This window comes from Brachionichthys hirsutus, chromosome 20 (genome assembly GCF_040956055.1).
Source record: "Brachionichthys hirsutus isolate HB-005 chromosome 20, CSIRO-AGI_Bhir_v1, whole genome shotgun sequence".
NCBI lineage: Eukaryota > Metazoa > Chordata > Actinopteri > Lophiiformes > Brachionichthyidae > Brachionichthys > Brachionichthys hirsutus.
In genome coordinates, this window is record NC_090916.1 from 805,356 (window position 1) to 830,225 (window position 24,870).

Below are 24,870 nucleotides of genomic sequence, written 5' to 3' on the forward strand. Positions count from 1 at the left end.
TGTGTTAACGCTAATTAAAATGGCACGGTAAACGATAATATTTTTTATTTAATATTAACATTTTTGCATGATGCGTTCGGAGACACCGATATAGTTGGCGCAATTTTCGATGTAAACGAATGTTTGACGCATGTTGTGTATTATATCCATTTATTTTTCAAACAATTTGTATTTTCATAAATAATAATGGTGGCGCAATATTTATATAGCATACACTATAAAATGGATGGATCTAAATTAACGAGTCATAAAATTATATATATTCAATTTATACATACATACAAAGTTCCTATCTACTTGTACACAAGAAAATCAAACCAGTTTGCGTTGTGGAAGAGGACGCAAAAGGTAGCAGGCGAAAGCGAGAAACGCGGGTTGTAGTTTCCCGAATCTCCGTTTACGATTCGTCGCACAGCGGCGCCATCTTAAAAGAACTACCTTACCCAGCGAGCCTTGCGCAACAATTAGAAACGTCAACGAGCCAGTGAACATTAAGCGGAGCAGACCAAAATCCCAAACAAGGAAATGGTGGGGGAATAAAACGACCAGATTATTTAATTAATGCATGTAATAATTAATATTTTATTTTATTGTAAATTAAGACTTATTTATGGGTACAAATGGACTACGACTTCAAAACAAAGCTGGCAGCGGAGAGAGAGAGAGTAGAAGATCTGTTCGAATATGAAGGTTGCAAAGTGGGTCGAGGCACCTACGGGCACGTTTTTAAAGCTAAGCGCAAAGACGGGTAAGAGAACCGCGACCGCTGTTTACGCCGCTGTTTACGCCGTTGTTTACGCACACTCCAGCTGCGCTTGAGATTCGAGCCTCCACCGCGATAGCAACCCGCGTCTCAGGGTTTTTGTTTTCATGTAACGCACTCACTCACTCGCCAATGGTCCCCCCCTCCTCCTGCCCTCCTCTCCTCCTCTCCCCCCCCGAAACAACACCATGAAGCAGCCCTTTCTCTTTCCTGACAGCGGCTGTCTTCGCTGTTTGAACCTCGCTGGGGTCTCTCTGCGTAGTCGTCACATTTCAGTTCCTTCCGCTGCTCGCTCTCCTCCATTTTCAGTACCGTGGACTGACAAACTTTAGTTTTTTTAGACGCACAGCTAATTGTTATGTGTTTGTTATTACTCTATCCACTGTTAGTGTCCGGGTCGTAACAGTCGTATCGTGTCCACGGTGCTGGCTAAAAGAGATGTGATGACTAAAGGTCAACACAGCCAGGTCACAGGCCACCATTTCTGCATCCGGAACCCTGTTATTATGTGTTGGAAAAGTGAGCCTCAGAGGTATTATTTGTTGTGAAGGTGAGTCTCAGAGGTATTATTTGTTGTGAAGGTGAGTCTCAGAGGTATTATTTGTTGTGAAGGTGAGTCTCAGAGGTATTATTTGTTGTGAAGGTGAGTCTCAGAGGTATTATTTGTTGTGAAGGTGAGTCTCAGAGGTATTTTTTGTTGTGAAGGTGAGTCTCAGAGGTATTATTTGTTGTGAAGGTGAGTCTCAGAGGTATTTTTTGTTGTGAAGGTGAGTCTCAGAGGTATTTTTTGTTGTGAAGGTGAGTCTCAGAGGTATTATTTGTTGTGCAGGTGAGTCTCAGAGGTATTATTTGTTGTGCAGGTGAGTCTCAGAGGTATTATTTGTTGTGCAGGTGAGTCTCAGAGGTATTATTTGTTGTGCAGGTGAGTCTCAGAGGTATTTTTTGTTGTGAAGGTGAGTCTCAGAGGTATTATTTGTTGTGAAGGTGAGTCTCAGAGGTATTTTTTGTTGTGAAGGTGAGTCTCAGAGGTATTATTTGTTGTGCAGGTGAGTCTCAGAGGTATTATTTGTTGTGCAGGTGAGTCTCAGAGGTATTTTTTGTTGTGAAGGTGAGTCTCAGAGGTATTATTTGTTGTGCAGGTGAGTCTCAGAGGTATTATTTGTTGTGAAGGTGAGTCTCAGAGGTATTATTTGTTGTGCAGGTGAGTCTCAGAGGTATTTTTTGTTGTGAAGGTGAGTCTCAGAGGTATTATTTGTTGTGAAGGTGAGTCTCAGAGGTATTTTTTGTTGTGAAGGTGAGTCTCAGAGGTATTATTTGTTGTGCAGGTGAGTCTCAGAGGTATTTTTTGTTGTGCAGGTGAGTCTCAGAGGTATTATTTGTTGTGCAGGTGAGTCTCAGAGGTATTATTTGTTGTGCAGGTGAGTCTCAGAGGTATTATTTGTTGTGAAGGTGAGTCTCAGAGGTATTTTTTGTTGTGAAGGTGAGTCTCAGAGGTATTATTTGTTGTGCAGGTGAGTCTCAGAGGTATTATTTGTTGTGCAGGTGAGTCTCAGAGGTATTATTTGTTGTGCAGGTGAGTCTCAGAGGTATTATTTGTTGTGAAGGTCTGCACTGGGTTAGCTAACAGAAAAGGCCAGCACTCTACTGCATACTGTCGTGGTGGAATCATTGATAGTTGCTGCTCTCAGCAACTATCAATGATTCCACCATGATGGAGGACGGCCATGATGGACGGCTCTCTAAGCCGTCCATCATGGCCGTCCTCACCACTGTCTCTAAGCCGTCCATCATGGCCGTCCTCACCACTGTCTCTCAGCCGTCCATCATGGCCGTCCTCACCACTGTCTCTAAGCCGTCCATCATGGCTGTCCTCACCACTGTCTCTCAGCCGTCCATCATGGCCGTCCTCACCACTGTCTCTAAGCCGTCCATCATGGCCGTCCTCACCACTGTCTCTAAGCCGTCCATCATGGCTGTCCTCACCACTGTCTCTAAGCCGTCCATCATGGCTGTCCTCACCACCGTCTCTGAGCCGTCCATCATGGCTGTCCTCACCACTGTCTTGTAGACCTGTCCCTTCGTCCTATCACAGAGCACACCTGATACTTTCCTCCACCGATTCCAGCCTGCCTGCACACGATTCTTCACCTCCTTTCCACATTCTCTCCATCACTCTGCTCTGTTGACCCGAGGTACCTGAAGTCCTCTCCCTTCTTTACGTCTATTCCTTGTAACCTCACTGCCCCCCCTGGAACTGTTTCTTTATGTTCATTAGGATGAATTCATATCGGATCATTTAGTTCACACACCAACTAAATGTGCTGTTTTGAGCATTTTTGTTTGTGCAGCTCAATTATTAATAGAGATGTGTCTGAGAGCTGCAGTTAATCCATGATTAACATCTCCAATGAAAATGATGCTCAAGTGGGTACCGCAAGGACCTCTTTGATCCACGTGGGCTGCTGACCGAATGACGACGTTATTATGGGATGCTGTCCACACATGACGTTTTTTTGTATTCATGTCTCTGTGCACCATTTTAAATGAATTGTCTCACCCATTTCACTGGGAACTGGATTTCTTCAACAAATGTGACACGAGAGCAAATGGCTGTCCGGCATGGCCTGCTGAGAGTTGCAGCTAAGCCAGTGTGAATCTGAAACCTGGGCATCTGTCTTTGTATTCAGGTTCCAGGCCCACCAGGGGAGGCGTCGGCACAACACTTACAAGGAATGGATGGCTCTCTGCTGCCAAAGGCTACTTTTAGTGGCATAGGTCGAGCTGTTTCCCGCTTTAATGCTCAAAACCCACGAGGAGTTCCTGAGAGCGATGTTGAAAGGCAACTCATCTGTGCTGTTGAGTAATATTACTCCCATTTTCTCTTTTTATCTCCACAGGAAGGATGAGAAGGAGTACGCACTGAAACAAATAGAAGGCACTGGAATATCTATGTCTGCCTGCAGGGAAATCGCTGTAAGTTACAATCCTAAGGGGTTAAACGCAGAGCATGCGGACGTGTTTGGTATGCTTCTGTTGTAGATCAGTGGTCTTCATAATGGTTTCGGGGAACTGCAAGGGGACCCCTGAGGGCTCCCCAGGAGTATCATTTACTTTCCCTATAGACATAATGAAAGAATATATTTTGAGTATTTTGGTCCTGGGTTATCTCTCACTCTTTGTAAAACATCTGACATCTGTCACACGCTCGTATATTTGCAAAGTCTTGGTGCGAATACATAACATTTTGCAAACATTGCTCCCTGTCCCACACACCTGTGTCGAGAGAGAAGGAACATGTTACTCAGCGCTGCGTAACTGATCATCTATAAGCAATGATCGCTTTCAGAGGAACGCCTCTTTAATACTGCGTACCGATGATTAGGAGTCCCAAACATTGTTCTCTCTGTCCTGTTTGATATTTCATGTTGATTTTCTCTTGGTTGAGTTAGCCGTTAACTGCTACAGGCTACTTTCTACATCGTTTTGGGCCACACGTATTGTTGAAAGGGTTGCTCATGTTCACTCTTACAAACCTTTAAAACTCGTATTTACAGTCCTCTTTCTAATATGACGGTAGTTGTGTATTTAGCATCCTTCTGCGCTCCTCCGGCGCTACATATGACATAATATTCAACATCCAACGGTGACTGGATTTCCTCATGGTATGTCACATGAGAGGACTGAGATGATGCTGCCCATCACAGTACACAGGCCTTTGTTAAAGTCAAACCTGTCCAAAACCATGACAATAAGTATTGACACATTTGTAACTATGCTATTATACAGTAATTGTACCTCACAGGTACACGTACATAACTTAGTTCTGCCTTTGGAAGGCTTCGTGTTCTTGATAGCATCCTTCTGTTTGAGGATTGTACATGTCGTCGATGTACTCCGCTCGTACTGCCGTGCCAAATCACTTCCTGCCACGACGGTCACGTTGATCAATAATTTTATGCTTCATCTCCATCGTCATCGTGCATCTCTCAGCGAGTTAGATGCAGGACACACTGCCCCATGTACCTGCATCCGTCCCCTACCCCACATGGAGCACAGAAATGCAGGTTGGTGCATGTCCTTCTCACAGTTACGTCTCAGCAGAGGAAGCCTGACCTTGTTTGTTTCCTGAACGTAATAACCCGTGGAAATTGGTTTTGCTTGTAAAAATCTCTTAGACTCGCCCAAAAAGAATTAACAAAGGAGTCTCTGTGCTTCACCAACCACCACCATTATTCATTCAGGGAACTGGACAGTTCAGTAGCTGGTATTCCAGGGTGGAGCGAGGTTGGTTCGGCTTTAGCTTTTAGCAGAAAGCGGCCTGCTTCTCTGTTGATGTGAACCTTTACAATTTGGAGAAATATAAAGCATGTCCAAATCATATATTCAATATTCTATTTGTTGATCGAGGGGGTTGTAATTAGGGATCGACCAACAATCGGCCGGGCCGATTATATCGTCCGATATTCAGCATATTGCCATCGGCCTTTTTTATTAATCCGATGGTCGATAAGAGATCAAAGTAAAACTGGTTTATTTTGGCTCCGCTCCGTCTGCAGTCGCTACTCTGTGTCCAGCATTGTCCCACCCACAGCACCGTCTGATTGGTTACACGAGAGCCATGGCACAGGTAAGACAGCCAATCAGCAGTGAAGCTCGTGACAGACACTGAAAGCTTTGCGAGTGAAGAAACTCTAGAGAGCGCGTATATGTTTCGAAGGCGAGGGCAATATTGTCCGTGTAGCGTCAAAGGCAGCCGTCCGGTATAAGTTACCGTACTAAAAATAGATTTAAGTTCTCCTTTGTCCTGCTCTCCATCAGGGCCTCGAATGCCACAGAAAGGAGGTGACCTTGCACACTGTTCTTTGAACATGAACTTTCACAGAGAAAGCCAGACAAAGTATTAGTTTCCCCGAGCAGCCATAACATGTTTCCTAAAATAAAATTACAGCATAAATTAACGAAGAATAATTGACACTTCTTTTCAATGTGCCGATAAAGGTTTGCCGTTGCGCCAGCGGTTTCTCTGAGTAGTGCGCTGCAGAAGTTGCACTTTGCAGAGTGTCTTGTCTTCACTCACAAGTCATTTTGCAGATAAAGTCCTAATGATTTTTGAAAACAAACATAATGATTGAGAAGTTCTCTGTCATTTTTAATGACAAATTTTCCGGGGCGCGTCTTCATCCACTCTCTGTGTGTAAGGGGCGTGTCTCGAGGTGTCACGCAAAGATTGTGAAGGCAGCGCAGCAGCTCCATTCTGCATTTGTCACTTGTCACAGGAGGACTGGCCTGGTCTCCAACAGTCTTGATAAAAGACTTGTCGGAGACCGAGGCAAGGTCGAGTAAAAACACCTTCGATTCCGAGACGAGACCCTTAAAAAGACCGATCTCAAGTACGACACTACACTGGACTGGCCTGCACTGTTTGGGACATTTTTGAAGGGGATCTGAATGACAGAGTTGATGTCATTACAGACTATATCAAATTTTGCATAGGCTTCACAATCCCAAACAAAACAATAGAGATATATCCTAATTCTAAACCTTGGATTACTTCACAAATAAAACAGAGCCAGAAGGGAAAACACAAATCCTTCATGCACAAGGACTGGACAAATAGGGTCATAAAAAAATCAGGTCTTTAAAGCAAAACTGGACTACAAGAACAATGATGTTCAGTCAGTGAAGACAAATTTCCCTACGGGGACCAATAAAATCTATCTATCTATCTAGACACGAACGTCATAAAGTTGTATTTAATGGATTATGTCCTGAGAAGTAAATCAATTAAACTCTTGTAATCCAAACCAAAGCTATAAAAACTTGTGGCGTTATGATTTACACCAAAACTTCAGGACTTTGTTTCTGAAAATACTCTTCATGGGAATTGGTTCAGGGCATTTTTGAAAGTTCTGTATTTCATAATTAAAAAAAATAAATTCCTTTTTATTTTAAATTTTGTTTCCTGAGCAGTTCCCCCATCCCTTTACAGGGGTCATCCAGTATTTTCTAACGCTCCACGTAACAAACAAACAAACCAACTAACACAGATGAAAGCATGACCTCGTTGACAGAGATGAAATCGTGTGAAACTGAATTTGAATCCCTGAATATCATGATTGTGGTGAAAGGCAACATTCTTAAATAGAAGTGTTAGTTCACTACTTCACAGGATTTGTCAGTAATATATTCGTCTCCGTGGAGTCACTCAACCAACTGCTTCTCTTTCACAGCTTTTCTCTCCATTAAATTTGACCTTCATGAGTTAACACATTGTTCTTGAATTTGTTTTCCCTGTTTTCCCAAAATAGCTTTTGTTCAACTAAATAACCCAGCCGTTCTCGCTACTGTGCAAACAGGAAGATACTTGCGTTGTATTTGTAGAGTGTGTTTGTTGAGAAGCGTTCAGCTCGTGGTTGCTAGGGATCAGATGACGGCATGTGTCTTAATTTCTGTACAAGGATAAAATAAAATAAAAATCTGATTAGCTCTTTTATGTGTGAGAGAAATGTGCTCCCAACGTGATGTCTCACTAAGGCACGAAACCCAGTGCAAACAGGCGCAGGAGATCTGTATGTAAATGCACCTGAAATTCCTGTTTCTGTGATGCCTCACCGCTTCTCACTCTGCTGCGTTTATCTCTAACCGGCGACAGGCCCACACTGAGCAGCCTTCAGCGGTTAAAAAAAGAACATTTCAAATCGTCGTTAAGTGAGGACCACTTGTATTTCATTGGTATGCTCAGTTTGGACTGAGGACATAAAGGAGCCGGGGCCTGGTGTCACCTCAGAATACTTTGTGCTTTGAAAATTAGGTCACCACGCCTACCATCGAATTACTGCGTAAAGCTTGGAGGGCATTGTTCTCGTGTGAGTGACGCGGGATGGAGTCACAGGTTTATCGTGAGTCTCTTCCAGGGGAAGACGTGCTACAGAAAAGTGCGTCAAGCAATTAGGGATAGTCTCGTAAGTTAGGGTTGGGGTAAAAATGGGTGGGCAAGGAGAAAGGCTTGAGCCCCCATCCTTCATGTCTCACTGTAGAGTGAGAAGCGTGTAAAGTAGTTCAATAATGACCCGTAACCAGAGGCAACAGTTACCGTTTCTACGTTGTGTGTTTGTGGCAGCCTGTCACAGTCGTCATACGAGTATTTATTTGTGAGTTGTACATACACACACACGCACACAAACATAAAATAACATGTCTAATTGGTGGAAACCCTGAAGTCTCAGTGCCCGAACTGCTAATCTTGCAAAAGTGGGGAAAGAAATGAGACGAAAACATTGTGGGCAGCAGCTTCCGAAGCGTATCAGAGGCAGAAACGGAGGATGTGAGGGCAGGGGGTTCGGGTTTCCAGAAGGGGCAGGGGGCAAACGTCGGCCGAGGCCTCTTACCACCGAGGTGTCAGTCGTTTCTAACTCCTGACTGAAAGGATGCCTGATTTCTGAGGTGCCCTCCAGATCAGGAAGTTCTGTTAGCTGCCAGTGAGCGTTCTCCCGGAGGGATAAGCCGCCATTGTTGCCCTTTCTGTTGTTGTTAGCATATTCTTACAGCACGGCGACAATGTTCAGCAGCGTGCTCGTATCGCCCCCCCCATCCTTTAGCCTTTGCCTAACGGCTCATAAGAACCAGTCACGAGGTTTCCTGTGTGGCTGAACTGCAGATGTGTGATTGTGGTCCGCGGGGCTGCTTTCCCATGACTGGCTTTTATTGTCCAATGCTTTCTGTGAGCAGCAGAGTTCAACCCTTCGGTATGTAGAATGTCAATCTTTGTCAGACCCACCGAGGAGACGCATGATTTACATTCAACACTGCGACAGACGGCTTCAGAGAATCAGATAATCTAGTTTTTATATTATTATAAAACATGTCGTGTGTCACTAAATGACATCAGCGATATTTTTATTAAATAGATGAGCAGAACCGGTTTAACTGAGTCCGCAAATGAATGTTTGTTAGTTAGTTTAGCTAGATGGCAAGTTTTACAGAGAGACTATGAATGTTTTGAGTATGACGAAACTCATAATATTCATTCATCCTCTTAACCTCTTTATCTGTTACTGGGTCGGAGATCGTAGTTGTGGGTGGGGTCTCTATCTCACCACCGAATTTCATCCGGATCGGATCCAGAATGAGGTCAGGAAAAAATATTTAGTTTTAACATTAAAACCTGTTTATGGATTCAAAAATCAATTAAAAATACGTCAACTCTGATTCACTTTAACTTTTCATGGTTGGTGTATAAAGATACCGAGAACAATCTAGAACCTTCTGGTGCTGATCCAGATCACCGTGTGGACGGTGTAGATCCAGTTCGGAGGGGAACGAGCTGCTTGGAGGAGGTCTGTGCTCTCTGAGTGCTGTTCTAGTTTCAGATGAAATGTAGGCTTCTGTGTGAAAGGGGACTTTGTGGCACACTGGCTCAGTGATCATATCGGGGTCTCCGTCGTTCAGGCCCGTCCAGAGTTGGCAGCGGTGTCCTGGAGCTGGCGCGGCAGCCCTAAGCCCAGGGCTCATTACTACAATGCCCCGTTTTAGCATGTGGATTCAGGTGATTAAACACAAACCCAATTTCCTCGTCCAGAGGCCAAATCAAACGGCCTGCGTACAATCACTGCGTTATTCCCCCCAGTGTCCATCCCAAAGGTCTTTTCCCGTGCTCAGGCTGCCCTTGTTGGCGCAATAAAATGATTTCCACACAGTTGATCCAGTATCATAACCGATCCCCTGAGATGATGTTTTAATGACACTTCTAATCGTTGTTCAGTCAGAAAGCATTGACCCTGGGTGATAGTGTTCAAGTCTGCATCTCGTGCTGTACTGCCGTCAATAGATGGGACAACTGACGATAGGTATGAAGCCCGTACGGCGCGTCGGAACATTTCCTTTCAGGACAACACATTTTTGTTGTGTCTTCCAGCTGTTACGGGAACTGAAACATCCAAATGTGATCGCCCTGCAGAAGGTGTTCCTGTCCCACAGCGACAGGAAGGTCTGGCTACTCTTTGACTATGCTGAACATGACCTCTGGGTGAGTCTCTGTGTGTGTGCATGGATGTCCTAAATACTAGTGTGACGCAGACAGCACCCTGTGGCCTCCCACGCTGCTGTACCTTTAGATGTCTACTGAGGTGAAGCATTTCTCTGCCTCGTAGCACATCATCAAGTTCCACCGTGCCTCGAAGGCCAATAAAAAGCCCATGCAGCTGCCCCGGGGGATGGTGAAGTCCCTCCTCTATCAGATTCTGGATGGGATCCATTACCTCCATGCCAACTGGGTGCTGCACAGGGATTTGGTAAGCAGCTACTTCATATTAACTTAACTGTCCCGGTTCCCCCTTTACAGACAGATACCAGCTCCAGCACGAATCTCCTCCTTGAAGCGTTAACGTTGTTTAGGTAGCTACGTAGCTACGTAGCTACGTAGCTGCGGGGCTGCAGGGTCAGTTCGTTTTCCAGCTTCGCACAAAGCTATTCATGTATTCGTCTCTTATGTGTGTTTCTGCACGCTTCTCTAGTCGTCCCTTTATCCATTGTTCAGTAGTACATAAACATTCTCGTGTTTTTCACCTTTGTGAACAGTCGCCGCCCGGATGGGCTGGCTGGTCCTGAAGTCATGCCTTCAAGCACGCATCCATGTTGATGTTCGATTATCTTGAATTGAATAACGAATGATGCCTGAAGCAGGGCCTGGCGTGTGAAGCAGCAGCCATCAGGGAGCGTGCCCAGCTTGTTCTTTCATTCGCCACTTCCTCAGGCGTCAAACGGTCGGTTTCTTCGCCTGCGTTAGTTTGACTTGGCTGTTGCCTCACACGACCGTGTATGAATTAAAAAATGTTCTTAGTTCTTTGCTTCAGCTCGTGAGTCATTGTCAGGTTCACTTTGAGTCAACCCTGCAGGTCGTACTCGTTCATGTCTGCAGACGAACTGGGTCTGGCTGTTTCCATCTGCTGACTTCAGCACAGAATTGCTTCCATAAACAGAAGTCTGTCGAACAGTTGGTTAATTCCAGCATTAACTCTGGTCCCATTCCCGTAACTCTGCGTTCTGATGTTCGGCCACTTTAACGTCCTGTTCACTGTCTCACCTGGCTGGTACTGCCCCCCCCCCCCCCCCTCATTGATCTTCCTCTTTGCTCTAGCAATCACACACAAACGTTCATCTAGGAAGTTGCACATAATCTCATAACAACCACTTTAAATGCTACTTTTAAGAAGTGAGTTTTCTTTTTATTGAAGACATTTTGTATTGATGTGAGAACAAAGCAAGACGTCTTTTGTCCCGTTTGCTTTACATTCACCTTTTTGCGATTGCGTTTTGTGGCTGACTGTAGGTCTGATTGTCGTTTCTTTAGCAACCATGTTAAAGTCGTTATTTTGTATTAAGTGCTTTTTCTATTGAATTGGAAGATAAGTGCCTGTGATAAGTGGAAGAAGCAATGTCATGTGACGTGCTGTGTTTGGGGATTACAGTACTCTCTAGTGGCTTGTTTTATTACACGTTTTACATTTCTTAAGCACATTAGTGTTCACGTAACCAACCTTTAGGGCCCTTTGTCACGGAGATCCCCCTCCGAACGTCTCTGTCTGTCTGATATGTTGCAATGTTGTGCTGTTATTCTGCTGTCTCATTGTCAGGGGCTCAGGCACTTTACTCTTAAACACTTCCCTCTCATGGTTGTGAGTAATAGTGTATTGGCAATAGAATAATTACTAAGCATAATGACAATTATATAATTAATAATTGCAAGAGCAATCAAGTAATCATTAAGTGGTGATTAAACACTGTTAAGTAACTTTGATACAGCGAAGGTTAACGCCTGCAGAGGTGTAATAAGATGAAAAACAATATTCCATTCATGCTTCACAACGACCTTCATGTCTGAAGGGAGTACACCCGCTTGCAGCTGAACTACATCACAGTTTGACAATTAATCTCCGCTCTTGGAAACTCGCTTGTAAACCACCTGTTTCTTGCTCTGAAGAACCATTGTCTGTGTGCCTATAAAAGCAAGATGTTTTCACTCTTCTATGCTTCACTCAGGCAAGCGGACTTCTGCGTGTGTGGGTGGAGTCCCAAGGCCTTGGTAAAAAAATTAAAGACCGATCTTACATAATCACGTGTCTTTATTATACATTATTTAAAGTAACAGAAAACTGCCAACACAATAGTGAATCAACGTGTGGCGTGTCCTTCTGTGTGTGTTGCTCCTTTATGTAAAATCCCACCAATACTTGTTCTTGAATTCAAAGTATATAAAATATAGGAAAACTTCAAGCCTTTCCTTAAGCGTCAGGACAGACATAGTTTAGCCGGGGAGGAAAGTGCCCCCCCCACCCCCACCCCGCGAGGTGTGTCAGATGCTCTGCACCACAGGTATCAGGCATGCGGTTGCATTGCACCACTGCGTAGGTCCCATCCCCCACTGTCCCTGCCGTTCCTCCACTCCTCCCTCCTGTACCACAACACAGCGGCCCTGCAGAAGTTACGTAACAGCCTCAAGCCGTCTTGCGTGGCCAGTTCATGTCGATGCTGAGTTAGCGGCTCTGCAGGCAGAAGCAAAAGCCGTCTCAGATGACTGGACACCCATCTTTGCCGATCTGCAGACTATATTATATTATATATATATATAAATACTGTACTTTATACAAGCAGCACCACACAATCAGACTGCTCTAACATTAAGTAAGATGAGTGTCATATATCTTGTTGGCTCTTGACACAAATCGATTTATCAGGTAGTCCAGCTTTTCATTTACAATTTACAATAGTCCTGTAAATTAGTGGAGAAAATGTATTGATTTTTCTGCACTAATAAAGTCCTGTGTTTAAAAGAAGCACAGGGGGGGGGGGGCACATAACAAGATAAGTTAAGATATGTTTGCACATGTCTCATGTCTTCCTTCCTCACTGAGCTGGATCTATTGTTTCCGTCGGTCGCCCCCCCTGTAGGTTTTAAACATGACAACTTGCCAAGTGTTTTTTTTTTGGGCATTCTTTAGTGAAAGAAAAAACAACAACTCAAGTCTGTAGAGAAGCACACAATGTAAGAAGCTATGATGGGTGTCAGCAGGTTATTTGGGAGCCCTATGCAAAATAAGGACAAGGGGCCCTTGCTCAAGGGCACCTCGGGAGTGCCCTGGAGGTAGACAATTTCAAGAAATTGAAATTGCATTGGTGCACGCAGCGAACGAAAAAAAGTCATATTGGTTTTCACACACAGCAAGCAAAATAGAGGGGCCAGGTCGGCCCCCCTAGTGGCCAGGGGGCCCAAGCCCTTAGGCTGCTTATAGGCTGAGCCGGCCATGGGTGTCAGAGAGCAACCGAAAATATTGTCTCCTGATCCGACTATATAGTCTGGACATTAATCACTACCTGAACTAACTTAAAACAAAAGAGTTTTCACCATTTATCAAAGAAAATGTTTTCTGTCCTCTTCCATCTGCAGAAAGGTGTCTCTTAGAAATATTGAAACATGAGGTTTTGTTCGTTTGAATTTATTTTGATATCATGATACTTTCTAGAGATTTGCTCATTGCTGATCACATGTTCGTTCGTCAACACGCTCGTTCATGTGGTGGTGTCAGAGAGGCACCATCAAACCGATCCTCTGATCCTCCTCGGCCACAGCAGCCCCCGCAGTATTAACTGTTTTACCCTGTCCATGCTAAAATCACAATTCTCTATGCTTAAAAGAGCAAACAGCACCACAGTCCAAGTAGAACTGATCTTATTTGTAACGCAGATCAAATCGACCAGCGATGATAAGAGCAACTAAACTCAAAGTGTTTAAAGTTTAAAAGCAGTTCATGAAACGCCAGAGAAAAATAAAGGATAGCTGAAAAGGTTTTTGGAATTGATTAAACAGAATTGCTCGACCACATCAGCACAACTAAAGAAGCCCCGAGGCCTGCAGAGCAGCACACAAGACGTTTTGTGTAGCAGTGACTGACTGCACAAATTCCAATCACCGCTTGTCCCACTGCTTTAACAGGGTGACGGCTCATTTTATTGCCGGGCCGGTTCGGGTTCTCTTTATTAAGCTAGCCAACTTTAAATTTGGGATTTCACAGGATGCAGTCAGTTTTGGACTGTGAATTCCAATCTGTTGCACATTTCATAGAATTACCAGTTCATTTCCTAACCACACATTTCCTTTCCGTGCAACATCAACAAGAACAAGAAGCAGTAGATTCGTTTCCGGCACACACAAGACCTAACAACTGGTAAAGATGAATTTGTTCAGGCAGAGCATGCTAATTCAGTTTGACCTGCTTAGAATCGGGAAGAGGAGCTACCGGGCCTGACTGATCTCCTCTGGCCTTTCAATTGCCTTTTCCTGTGTGTGTGTGTGTGTGTGTGTTTCCCATGTTGTGGCCGTGAATCAGAGACCTGATTATTAACCCAGTTTCTATAGCAACAAGACGTGTTTGACGGGGAAATCTGAGTCATGCACACCAGAGGGTTTACCTTCACAAAGGCTCCCAAGGAGAAAAGGAAGAATGTCTGATTACAGGCAGATGCCTCAGTTCCTACGGCGAGATAAAATCATCCTGCTAAATGTGGCGTTCATTTGGTGTCCCCGTCCATTCATTGAATAAAAACACCGTACTTAGAACCATTAACTAAGTTTGACCCATTTGACCCAAACAGGTCTTTGCCCTCTAAAGTGCGGGAGCATTTTCCACACAGGTGAACGATGCGGTGCTCTTTAAGCCCAGGTTTCTGTTTTATAATGTGGAACGTCGTCATCTTGTTGATTAAACATTTCTAGATATTTATCGCTTGTAACTTTTGCTGCTTCCTGAAAGACCTTGCTCATAAATCTGTGGTGGTTATCGCATGCAAACACCAATCATGTGGTGCGTCATAGAATTAATTATCAGGATATTGTTCATCACGAAGAGCAAGAACGAGGACTCGCCTAGGCTTGCTTAAATTTGGTTGGAGATGTTTCACCTCTCATCCAAGAGGCTTCCTCTTGTCTCCCGCCTGCAGCGTTGTTAACCCGCGGGACGCTGCTGGAAACTGGACTACTGTGGGTTTGAAGACAGAGACGAAGAAGAGGAGGAAGACGGGTGCATCAACAGCGAGAGAAGAGGGAATGAAAGAGTTTAGGACTGAGAGGAGGGACTTTGAATGTTGGGACGGTGACGGGAAAAGCTAGAGCGCTGGTGGACATGATGGTGATGAGGAGGAAGGTTGATGTGTGTTCAGGAGACCAGGAGGAAAGGAAGCAAGGCTAGAAGCTGAGGAGCAGGATTCAAGTTGTTTATAACGGAGGAGAGGAAGGAGGAAGCAACATAACATAAATGGCCGTGCTGTTCCATGTCAGCTGGATGCGTAAATAGTCTTATTTACTTATTGTTCATATTTGTATTCAGTTGTTTGCACAATGGTTCATGCCACTTTTCTACGGTGGCGCTGAAGTGCAAGCCAAATTAAAAAACACGACAACATTAAAGTAAGCAATACAACATTAACCTACGGAAGAGGTCGGCCATGATGATGATGATGATGAATATAATTAGTTTTATATACGCCAAACTATCATTATAAAAAATGTTTGCCCACTGGTACCGACCTGTTCCGTAAGGTTAATGTCGTATTGCTTACCTTAATGTTGTAGTTTCTTTTTATTCGTTGCAGTGGTTTGCACTTCAGGGCCACCGTACTTTTCAGCTCTGCTGCTTTTGCAACCCACAACTTGGAAATGTATTCAGTGCTCTTATCAACCTGTATTCTAGCAACAGCAGACGGCTGTTTTTGGGAAAACAAGAATCCCTCTTAAGACCCTTTCTGGCCTGTGTCACAGACGTATGTGGATACGGGCAGAACCTTACCGTATTCTGGCCCCACCCTGCATAACATTTAGGGGACATTAGCCAACTAAAACAAATGAAAGTACAACTCCAAATGAATGCCAGCATAGGTTTGTGTTGGCTGAATGTGCATTAAAATGTCTACTAAAAGTTTTTTACAAAGGTTGTCCAATATAATGCTTGCATTTATCACAAGGATTACTTTCTAAATTGGGTGTACCGGCAATTCCCAACGTTTTGCCCCATGTCACCGTTATGCAGTAATACTTCACTAAATATACACTTCCAACACTCGGATTTTGCTTTCTTCTCCAGAAACCAGCCAACATCCTGGTGATGGGCGAAGGTCCCGAACGGGGAAGAGTCAAAATAGGTAAGGAGGAATAATGAAAGATATTTCAGTGACTTGTTTAACCTATTTGGAATTATCGGTGACCTAATCCATAGACTGTTGATTTGTGTGTGTGTGTGTGTGTGTGTTAGCTGCAGAGTTTAACCTTGTCACAGATCAGTGCAGTTACATAAGGCAGCTGGACAGGGTAATGCTGTCAGGCTATTTTTAGACCCAGTTGGCGCTGGTGAGTACTTCCATGAAACGTCTGTGGCTGGCCGTTCATCCCGCCGGGACGCAGCACTGGATGCTTTTGTTATTACAACACATGTCAGTCCTGTTATCTTCAATTTCAAACCACTGCCAAAATCAAAGCCCTGCTATCAGCGCCACGACGTAGTCAAACTAATTGATGCCCATCACTCAACCATCTCTTCACACGTCTACAGGTTTTTGGGAAGGGCTTCCTGAAGCTGTAAAGGACAGATATTGAACGGTGTACAGTGGACCCTCATTTATCGCGGGGGTTACGTTCTAAAAATAATCCGCGAAGTAGTCAGCTTTTTTTTTTTGTACAATTATTATACATGTTTTAAGGCTGTAAACCTTTTACCTGTTATATTGTACACGTTAAAGCCAAAGGTACTTCCACCCCTGCGCCCTCTAATTGGCTCGCTCACAATCGCTTGGAACGTTTCTGGTCCCTTTCTTGAATGCCATTGGACACGTGAGCCGTCAGTCAAAACCCTCAACCCGACGCGTCATTTCCTTCCGTCACGAAGTTTGTGTGAGAGGACAGATGTTTGGTCAGTTAGCGGACAGCGTTAAAACATGAAGTTAGCCCCAAATAGCTAAAGATAGCTGTTCCATTTATTCAGCCTGTTCTGTTTTGTGTGGATCAATAATAAGTTGTTAATCTTTACTGTTGAACGGTCCGTTCTCTCCTGATTGGACGTGGCTGCGCTGCAGCAGAACACAACGCGCATTCATGCACTGTAAAAAACAAACAAAGATGAACCGCGCTACAGCGAGGGACGACTGTCTTGCATTGCAAAAGCTTCAGATTAACACTTAGTGGAACGCGAGGACCAAGAACCATAAACAGTGTATCACAAAGAATCAACTGGACTTGTTTATGTCTGGTTGAAGACATTTCACCTTCATCCAAGAGTCTTCTTCAGTTCTAAATGCCTGGTAAAGAGTCCAAATACAACAAACCAGAAAACAGCTGGATTAATGTCTGCTATTCTTCATTTTCATTTAAAATGTTTTTACGCCCAAGTTGGACCTGCTTAGAACGTTTCTATATGTGGGCCCAAAATGAGATTCTGTGTTCAGCCTTCCATTTTGTTGGAGACGAGACGACTTCAATCGTCTCGTAGCCGCCGCTTGTCCACTTCGTGGGTCACGAGCAAAATAATATACTTTCAAAGAAAAAGGATATTTAACATATGAGAGGATGCTCCTGATTCAAGATGAGGACATTTGTTTTATTTTGGGGGGGGGGGGGGGTTACATAAAAATGTTGCATTAGTCAAGGCTGAAACCTGATATTTGACTGATTATTTTATTATTTTTATCATTCGATTGATTAGCATTGCTATCTGGTTGACATTAATAACTATCAATGTTTGTTTCCTGTCCTCTTCCCTTTCCACTACCCTTCTTGTAGCTGACATGGGTTTCGCCAGACTCTTCAACTCTCCCCTAAAGCCTCTAGCAGACCTTGACCCTGTGGTGGTGACATTCTGGTACAGGGCCCCTGAGCTCCTGCTGGGGGCCCGGCACTACACCAAAGCTATTGGTAAGTCCAAGCCCAAGGCGAGAAGCTGAGGAACAGGATTCAAGTTGTTTTATAATGGAGGAGAGGAAAGAGGAATGGAGGAGGGGTTATCCTGAAGGAAGAGTTGGTGCAGAGTGTTCTAGAGGAGAACCGAGTGTCGGATAGACTGATGAGGTTGAAGCTGGAGAGTTAGAGAAGGAGAAGTTCTTACGCTCCACAGGTAGGAGGTGAGTTAGAGGAGAAGGAGAAGTTCTTACGCTCCACAGGTAGGAGGTGAGTTAGAGGAGAAGGAGAAGTTCTTACGCTCCACAGGTAGGAGGTGGGTTAGAGGAGAAGGAGAAGTTCTTACGCTCCACAGGTAGGAGGTGAGTTAGAGGAGAAGGAGAAGTTCTTACGCTCCACAGGTAGGAGGTGGGTTAGAGGAGAAGGAGAAGTTCTGGACTGACTTAGATGAAGTGCTTCAGAGCATCCTAGCAGTGAGAGAGTCCTGATTGGAGCAGACCTCAATGGGCGTGTTGGTGAAGGAAACAGAGGAGATGAAGAAGTGATGAACAAGTTTAGTATTCAGGAAGGAACCTAGAAGGACAGATGGAGGTGGCAGAAGTTAATAATTATTTTCAGAAGAGTCTAGATCTAGAACATAGGGTGAGAAGAAGTGGGACATTGAGAGGACAGAAGAGAGTAAACGGGAGTACAGGGAGACGAGACGCAAGGCAAAGGTCAAACAGAGGTCATATGATGACCTGTATGCAGGTTAGATAGTAAAGAGGGAGAGAAGGATCTGAACAGGCTGGACAGACAGAGAGACAGAGATAGGAAGGATGTTCAGCATGTTAGAGTGATGAAGAGTAGAGACAGGAAGGATGTTCAGCATGTTAGAGTGATGAAGAGTAGAGACAGGAAGGATGTTCAGCATGTTAGAGTGATGAAGAGTAGAGACAGGAAGGATGTTCAGCATGTTAGAGTGATGAAGAGTAGAGACAGGAAGGATGTTCAGCATGTTAGAGTGATGAAGAGTAGAGACAGGAAGGATGTTCAGCATGTTAGAGTGATGAAGAGTAGAGACGGGAAGGATGTTCAGCATGTTAGAGTGATGAAGAGTAGAGACAGGAAGGATGTTCAGCATGTTAGAGTGATGAAGACGTGTTCAATAATGATGAATATCGGTGTCTGTCGTGCGTAAATGTCATCAAACAGTTCCTCTGTTATTCCAGAGATCAAAGCTTTTCACTCCAGCTCATCTACCGAACAATAGCAGACTCAGTGATGTGTGTGTGTGTGTGCGTGTGTGTGTGTGTGTGTGTGTGTGTGTGTGTGCACCAGATATTTGGGCGATTGGCTGCATCTTTGCCGAGCTGCTGACATCGGAGCCCATCTTTCACTGTCGCCAGGAAGACATCAAAACCAGTAACCCTTTCCATCACGACCAGCTGGACAGGATATTCAGTGTCATGGGTTTCCCTGCAGGTTAGCGCACGCACACACACACACATGTGAGGTTTCCCTGCAGGTTAGCGCACACACACACACACACACACACATGTGAGGTTTCCCTGCAGGTTAGCGCACGCACACACACACACACACACACACATGAGGTTTCCCTGCAGGTTAGTGCACACACACACACACACACACACACACATATGTGAGGTTTCCCTGCAGGTTAGCGCACACACACACACACACACACACATATGAGGTTTCCCTGCAGGTTAGCGCACACACACACACACACACACACATATGTGAGGTTTCCCTGCAGGTTAGCGCACACACACACACACACACACACATATGAGGTTTCCCTGCAGGTTAGCGCACACACACACACACACACACACACACACACACACACACACACACACATGTGAGGTTTCCCTGCAGGTTAGTGCGCGCACACACACACACACACACACACACACACACACATATGTGAGGTTTCCCTGCAGGTTAGCGCACACACACACACACACACACACACATATGAGGTTTCCCTGCAGGTTAGCGCGCGCACACACACACACACACACACACACACACATATGAGGTTTCCCTGCAGGTTAGCGCGCACACACACACACACACACACACATGTGAGGTTTCCCTGCAGGTTAGCGCACACACACACACACACACACACACACACACACACACACATGAGCTGAGTCTGGAGCAGCAGACGTTGCTGCACTGGCAGAGACGTGTGAAGCTGTTCTGCAGAACCCACATTCTGCTGGTCATTAATCGTGAATGTGTTGAATTCAAGTCCACAATGAGGCTAGAACTTAAACGTGGGTCAATCAGCACCTTCTCAGACGTGCTGCTGCAGCACTAAAATCTAGGAGCTGAAACATCTCAGCCGTTTGTGCTGCATCTCAAGCATCCAGAGCAGAATGAGAAAGAGAACTTAGTTCAATGAAGCGTATTAAAATAGCATCCAGAAATGCTCTTGAAGTGTTTGGAGCAGCCGATGCGTATAAAGTCAAAGCTGCAGGAGACGAGGACGTCAACATGGACAACGTGTCCAACCGTTGGAGACGTGGGGACGCAGGAAGTTTATATATACTGTATTTTGGAGACGAGGAGTTACGAGGCTCTCGCGTGGCCACAGTGCAGACATCATTTGCTTGTTTATTTTATCTGTTTTATTTCTTTATTTTATCTCTTGATTTTAGGTTATTTTTTTATACTCTTGTGCACTTTGAGGTTTGCTTTCAAATATAAAGTGCATTAAAAATAAAATGAATTATTATGATGTCGCTCACAGTTATCCGGGGGACTGCTCAGGGAGTTTGTGTGTTTGCTCAGACACATGAAACATTAGAGGGAACATTGGTCCAGAGGAGAGACGGGGACGGTATCGGTAGAAGGATGCCAGGGGACAGGACTAGAGGACGACCCAGGAGAAGACACATGGACGTAGTGAGGGAGGACGATGCAAAGGACAGGGCTAGAGGACGACCCAGGAGAAGAGACATGGACGTAGTGAGGGGGGACATGAGAGGGGCTGGTGTTGGGGAGGACGATGCAAAGGACAGGACTAGAGGACGACCCAGGAGAAGAGACATGGACGTAGTGAGGGAGGACGATGCAAAGGACAGGGCTAGAGGACGACCCAGGAGAAGAGACATGGACGTAGTGAGGGGGGACATGAGAGGGGCTGGTGTTGGGGAGGACGATGCAAAGGACAGGACTAGAGGACGACCCAGGAGAAGAGACATGGACGTAGTGAGGGGGGACATGAGAGTGGCTGGTGTTGGGGAGGACGATGCAAAGGACAGGGTGAAGTGGAGACGGTCGGGTTGCTGTGGCGACCCCTCACGGGACAAGAAGAAAGAAGAAGCATAAAAATATGAATGTAAATGTTTTTGTATTTATTCTTTTTGCTAAATTGCGTCATCCAATCCTGAAAAGGTTTTTCTGCACTCCCTGATCTCAGGCCTTTAAGCAACAAGAGTGCTGCGTCTGTCTACGCCGTCCTCAGGCGCCGCTTCAAGGCTGTCCCCTGTCTCCTGGTCCCCGGGGACCCACGTCCTCACGCAGGAAGACGCTGCTGTGTCTCACCCGCTCACATCGAGTACTGCGACAGTTCGATCTCGCCTCGTGTCGTGCCTGACCCTGATGGGGCACGAATGAACAACATTTAGCCGTCTTTAAATATGCACGCTTCCTCTGTCCAAGCGTGAAGGTTCACGCATTCAGCCCAACACTGCACAACACGCATCACTGGTGACGGCTTTGAACAGGACAACCTCCTGTTTTCATAAATCTCCCTGGATTAGGGTTCACTTCTATTTGAGAACGATGCTCGTCTGCTGAAACCGAAAAGGTCTTTCTAAAATACATTTAGAAACTTGCGTGTGTGTGTGTGTGTGTGTGCGAATTAGCCTCTCATGCATTCAATATTTATAGTTGCTCTGTCCCATGTAATGCATGTGTACTTGCTGTGCATCCTGAAAGTACAACAAGGAAGTATTTTGAAGTCCTTTTCACTGCCCGGCTGGCAGCTAATCTGTGTAAGTCCTGCTCCTCTTCCGTTGCTCTCCGCAGCACCTTTTAGCGATGCTGCGTTTTCAGCGTCACTTCATCAGCATTCAGGACTTCCATCTGGTTTAAAATGCTTTAATAAACTTAATAAATATATTTTTTTTCTCCATAAACAAACGTGCTCACTCATTTTCTGTAAAACCTGCTTCAATAAAATCAAACGAGTCCTCTGTAAAGTTTAATGCTCATGCCGCTATGACTTTGGTTTTGTGCCCTTCAATTGTGCAGATAAGGACTGGGAAGACATTCGGAAAATGCCGGAGTACCCAACGCTGCAGAAGGACTTCAGGAGGACGACGTGAGGCTTCGATTGGACGACGGCGCCGCTGATTTCTTTGTTTCATGCATGTCGTCTTGTTTCTCTTCTAACAGATATGCAAACAGCAGCTTAATAAAGTACATGGAGAAGCACAAAGTCAAACCAGACAGCAAAGTGTTTCTGTTGGTAGGTACACACGCACACGCACACACACACACACACACGCGCACACACACACATACAGGTCACGTTTTAACTGGTTGAACTGATGTGATAGAACTGGATTAGGCTTTGGCGTTAAAGTGCTGAGGCTGCTCGTCTTTAGCGAGGACATCTTCACTACCTCCCCCCCCCCCCCAGCTCCAGAAACTTCTCACCATGGACCCCACCAAAAGACTCACGTCAGAGCAAGCGCTGCAGGACCCCTACTTCCTGGAGGAGCCACTACCAACCACCGAGTGAGCGTTGCTCTGATGGCGTACCTTCCTTCGTTTTTGGGGGCGGGGCATCGATATTGAGAAAGGAATGTGTCAACGGACGACTGTTTGTGTTTGCCTCTAGTGTGTTTGCTGGGTGTCAGATCCCCTACCCAAAGCGAGAGTTCCTCAATGAAGACGAGCCAGAGGAGAAGACAGAAAAGGTTTGATCATTGTCCTCTTTTCACGTCCAGATTAGAGGTGTTGCGTTTGCATTTTGCCACAAGCTCATTCGTTCTGCTCTCTGTCGCGGAGTCTTCAAAGAGCCTTGAGTCGAACTCGCAGCAGGAAGTCCTCGTCTCTGTGTCAGTCAAACCGTGACACAGACAGACAGGCAGGAGAGGACAAAAGCAATCTGTCTTACGCGGCTTCTCAACGTGGCCAAAGCTTTTCACTCCGTCTTAGTTCGGGCTCCGCGGCGATAACATCGGGAAATGAAGGAAACCAATTGATTCGTGGCACACGTTTTAGAAACGCCGTTTCTGCTCTTGGGGTCATGACCTTGATGTTGACCTCAAAGTTGAGTCTCTTGCGTGTTCTGATGCGATGGACTTTTGATTGTATGAAGTGGAGCCTTGTGGCCCGCAGGTTTGTAAACTCCGAGCTTTTCAGGAGGACGCACATTTATCAGATGACGGTTTGATTGCCTCAGCGGACAAGCCGTAACCGGTTTTACGTCTCGTCCATCGGGACCCGTGTCCTGCTACTCATTAAACAGCCGCGGAAAGACGAGCAAATCTATTGGTCTTCAGTCGACAGTGTTTGTTTGTTTGCTCCATGGGATTCTGCTGTGACTTTACCAGAGGCGGGGGGGGGGGGCAAACTGGGATACACTGTAGATGGAATACAGCGGTGCCGTCATTAACATTTAATTTCAGATGAAAATAAGGTTATTTTTATTTTTGTGGTTAAAATTTACATTCTTGGAAGCAATAAAAAGTCAGAACAAAGAAGGCGAGCTGCAGGGCTGCCTGAGAATCTACACGATCAGGTGTGACCCTCACCTAAAGGGCATGACAGATATATATTGATCATTTTAAAACTGATTACTGGATGTTTCTACCTGTCTTATCAGGTGTTCGTCCTGCTGCTGATAGAATAGTTGAACAATTTAGCTTTCATGTAGTCGGCTCATAGAGACACAGGGTGAAATCCCCCCCCCCTCTTCAAGCCCCTTTTTACAATGTTCTGTTGTATACCCAGAACCAGCACCAGCAGACGACCGGCCAAACCCAAACCCAGAACCAGCAGCAGACCACAGCCCAGCAAGCCCCCTCCCAAACCAACGGAGCCACAGGGGGCACCACAGGAGGGGGATTACAGCATGGACAGGACCAGGGCCCCCCCAACAAGAAACCTCGAATCGGGCCCCCCGGGGCCTCCTCGGGCACTGGGGTTCTGCAGTCCGACTACCAGGTGAGTTTCTCACTTTGGCTTCTGATGTTCGAGGTTGTTCATGAAACACGTCTGGAAGAAATCCCTCCCGGGCGAACGTGCACACGTGCGCGCGCGTCCCTGTGTCTGCGCTCTCTTCGCCGTCATGGTGACGAGGAAGCTGAGCTGAGAGACGATGTCCCCGGGAACGCAGAAGAGCGGAAAGAAGCGGCCGGGGAGAGGGAAGTCTGGGCTTCCCTGCTTAGGCCAATTTCCACTGCAGGTAGAGCGCGGACACAGGGACGCACGCACGCACGTGCACGTGTCACGACTTCTGCCAGACGCGTCTCAGGAGGCGATTACAGACCTACGAAGGATTGACTGGCTGGTTTATTTTGCTGTTTTTGGGTTGATAAGGACCCAAAAACAGCAAAATAGTGTAGAAACATGGGAAAAGTGAGTTTTTCATAATATGTGACCTTTAAAGAAAGTGAAAAAACATTCCAGGATGTGCCCTTTATCCTCGGAGATTCATCCTCAGCATTTCTGCACAACATAAAAAGAGCAAAGAAGCTCCAGGCAGTAAATATTTCGTCGATTTCAAGCACTGAAACTTGTGTTTGTGAGCTGAGAGCAGGGCGCCATGAGGCCTGCAGGCCGTACTGGTCTCGGGTTCAAAGCGAGGGTCGGGGAGCAGAGCGCAGTGCAGGAGAGGTGGCCGAATAAAGGCATGCTAGAGAGGGAAATAAAACGTCTGACAGCGATCACCAGCACTGTCCCACTTCTGTCGCTGGCCGGCGCTCTAAAGCAGGTCGGTCTCTGTGCTTGTGATCAGATCACTGCTCGTCATTACTCTGCTTTCTCTCCCCCCCTCCCTCTGTCTCCCCGTCAGCACTCCGGCAACCGCCTTGCCTACCAAAGCAACGTCCAGGGTTCCACTCAGCCCCAGAGCGCCATCGGATACTCGTCGTCATCCCAGCAGAGCTCCCAGTACTCCCATCAGACACACCGTTACTGA

The 24,870-nt window shown here is 45.7% G+C and overlaps 1 protein-coding gene across 1 annotated transcript; it reads left to right on the plus strand.

The window, feature by feature from the left end:
* Positions 1-544: 544 nt before the first annotated feature.
* cdk19 (cyclin dependent kinase 19) lies at positions 545-24,870 on the plus strand. The gene is made up of 13 exons (XM_068753621.1): positions 545-748; positions 3,661-3,736; positions 9,678-9,788; positions 9,913-10,053; positions 15,895-15,952; positions 17,583-17,714; positions 19,017-19,160; positions 21,972-22,041; positions 22,116-22,188; positions 22,363-22,460; positions 22,564-22,642; positions 23,682-23,894; positions 24,745-24,870. The coding sequence occupies exons 1-13, from the start codon at positions 621-623 to the stop codon at positions 24,868-24,870; spliced, it is 1,449 nt and encodes a 482-aa protein (XP_068609722.1). The 5' UTR covers positions 545-620.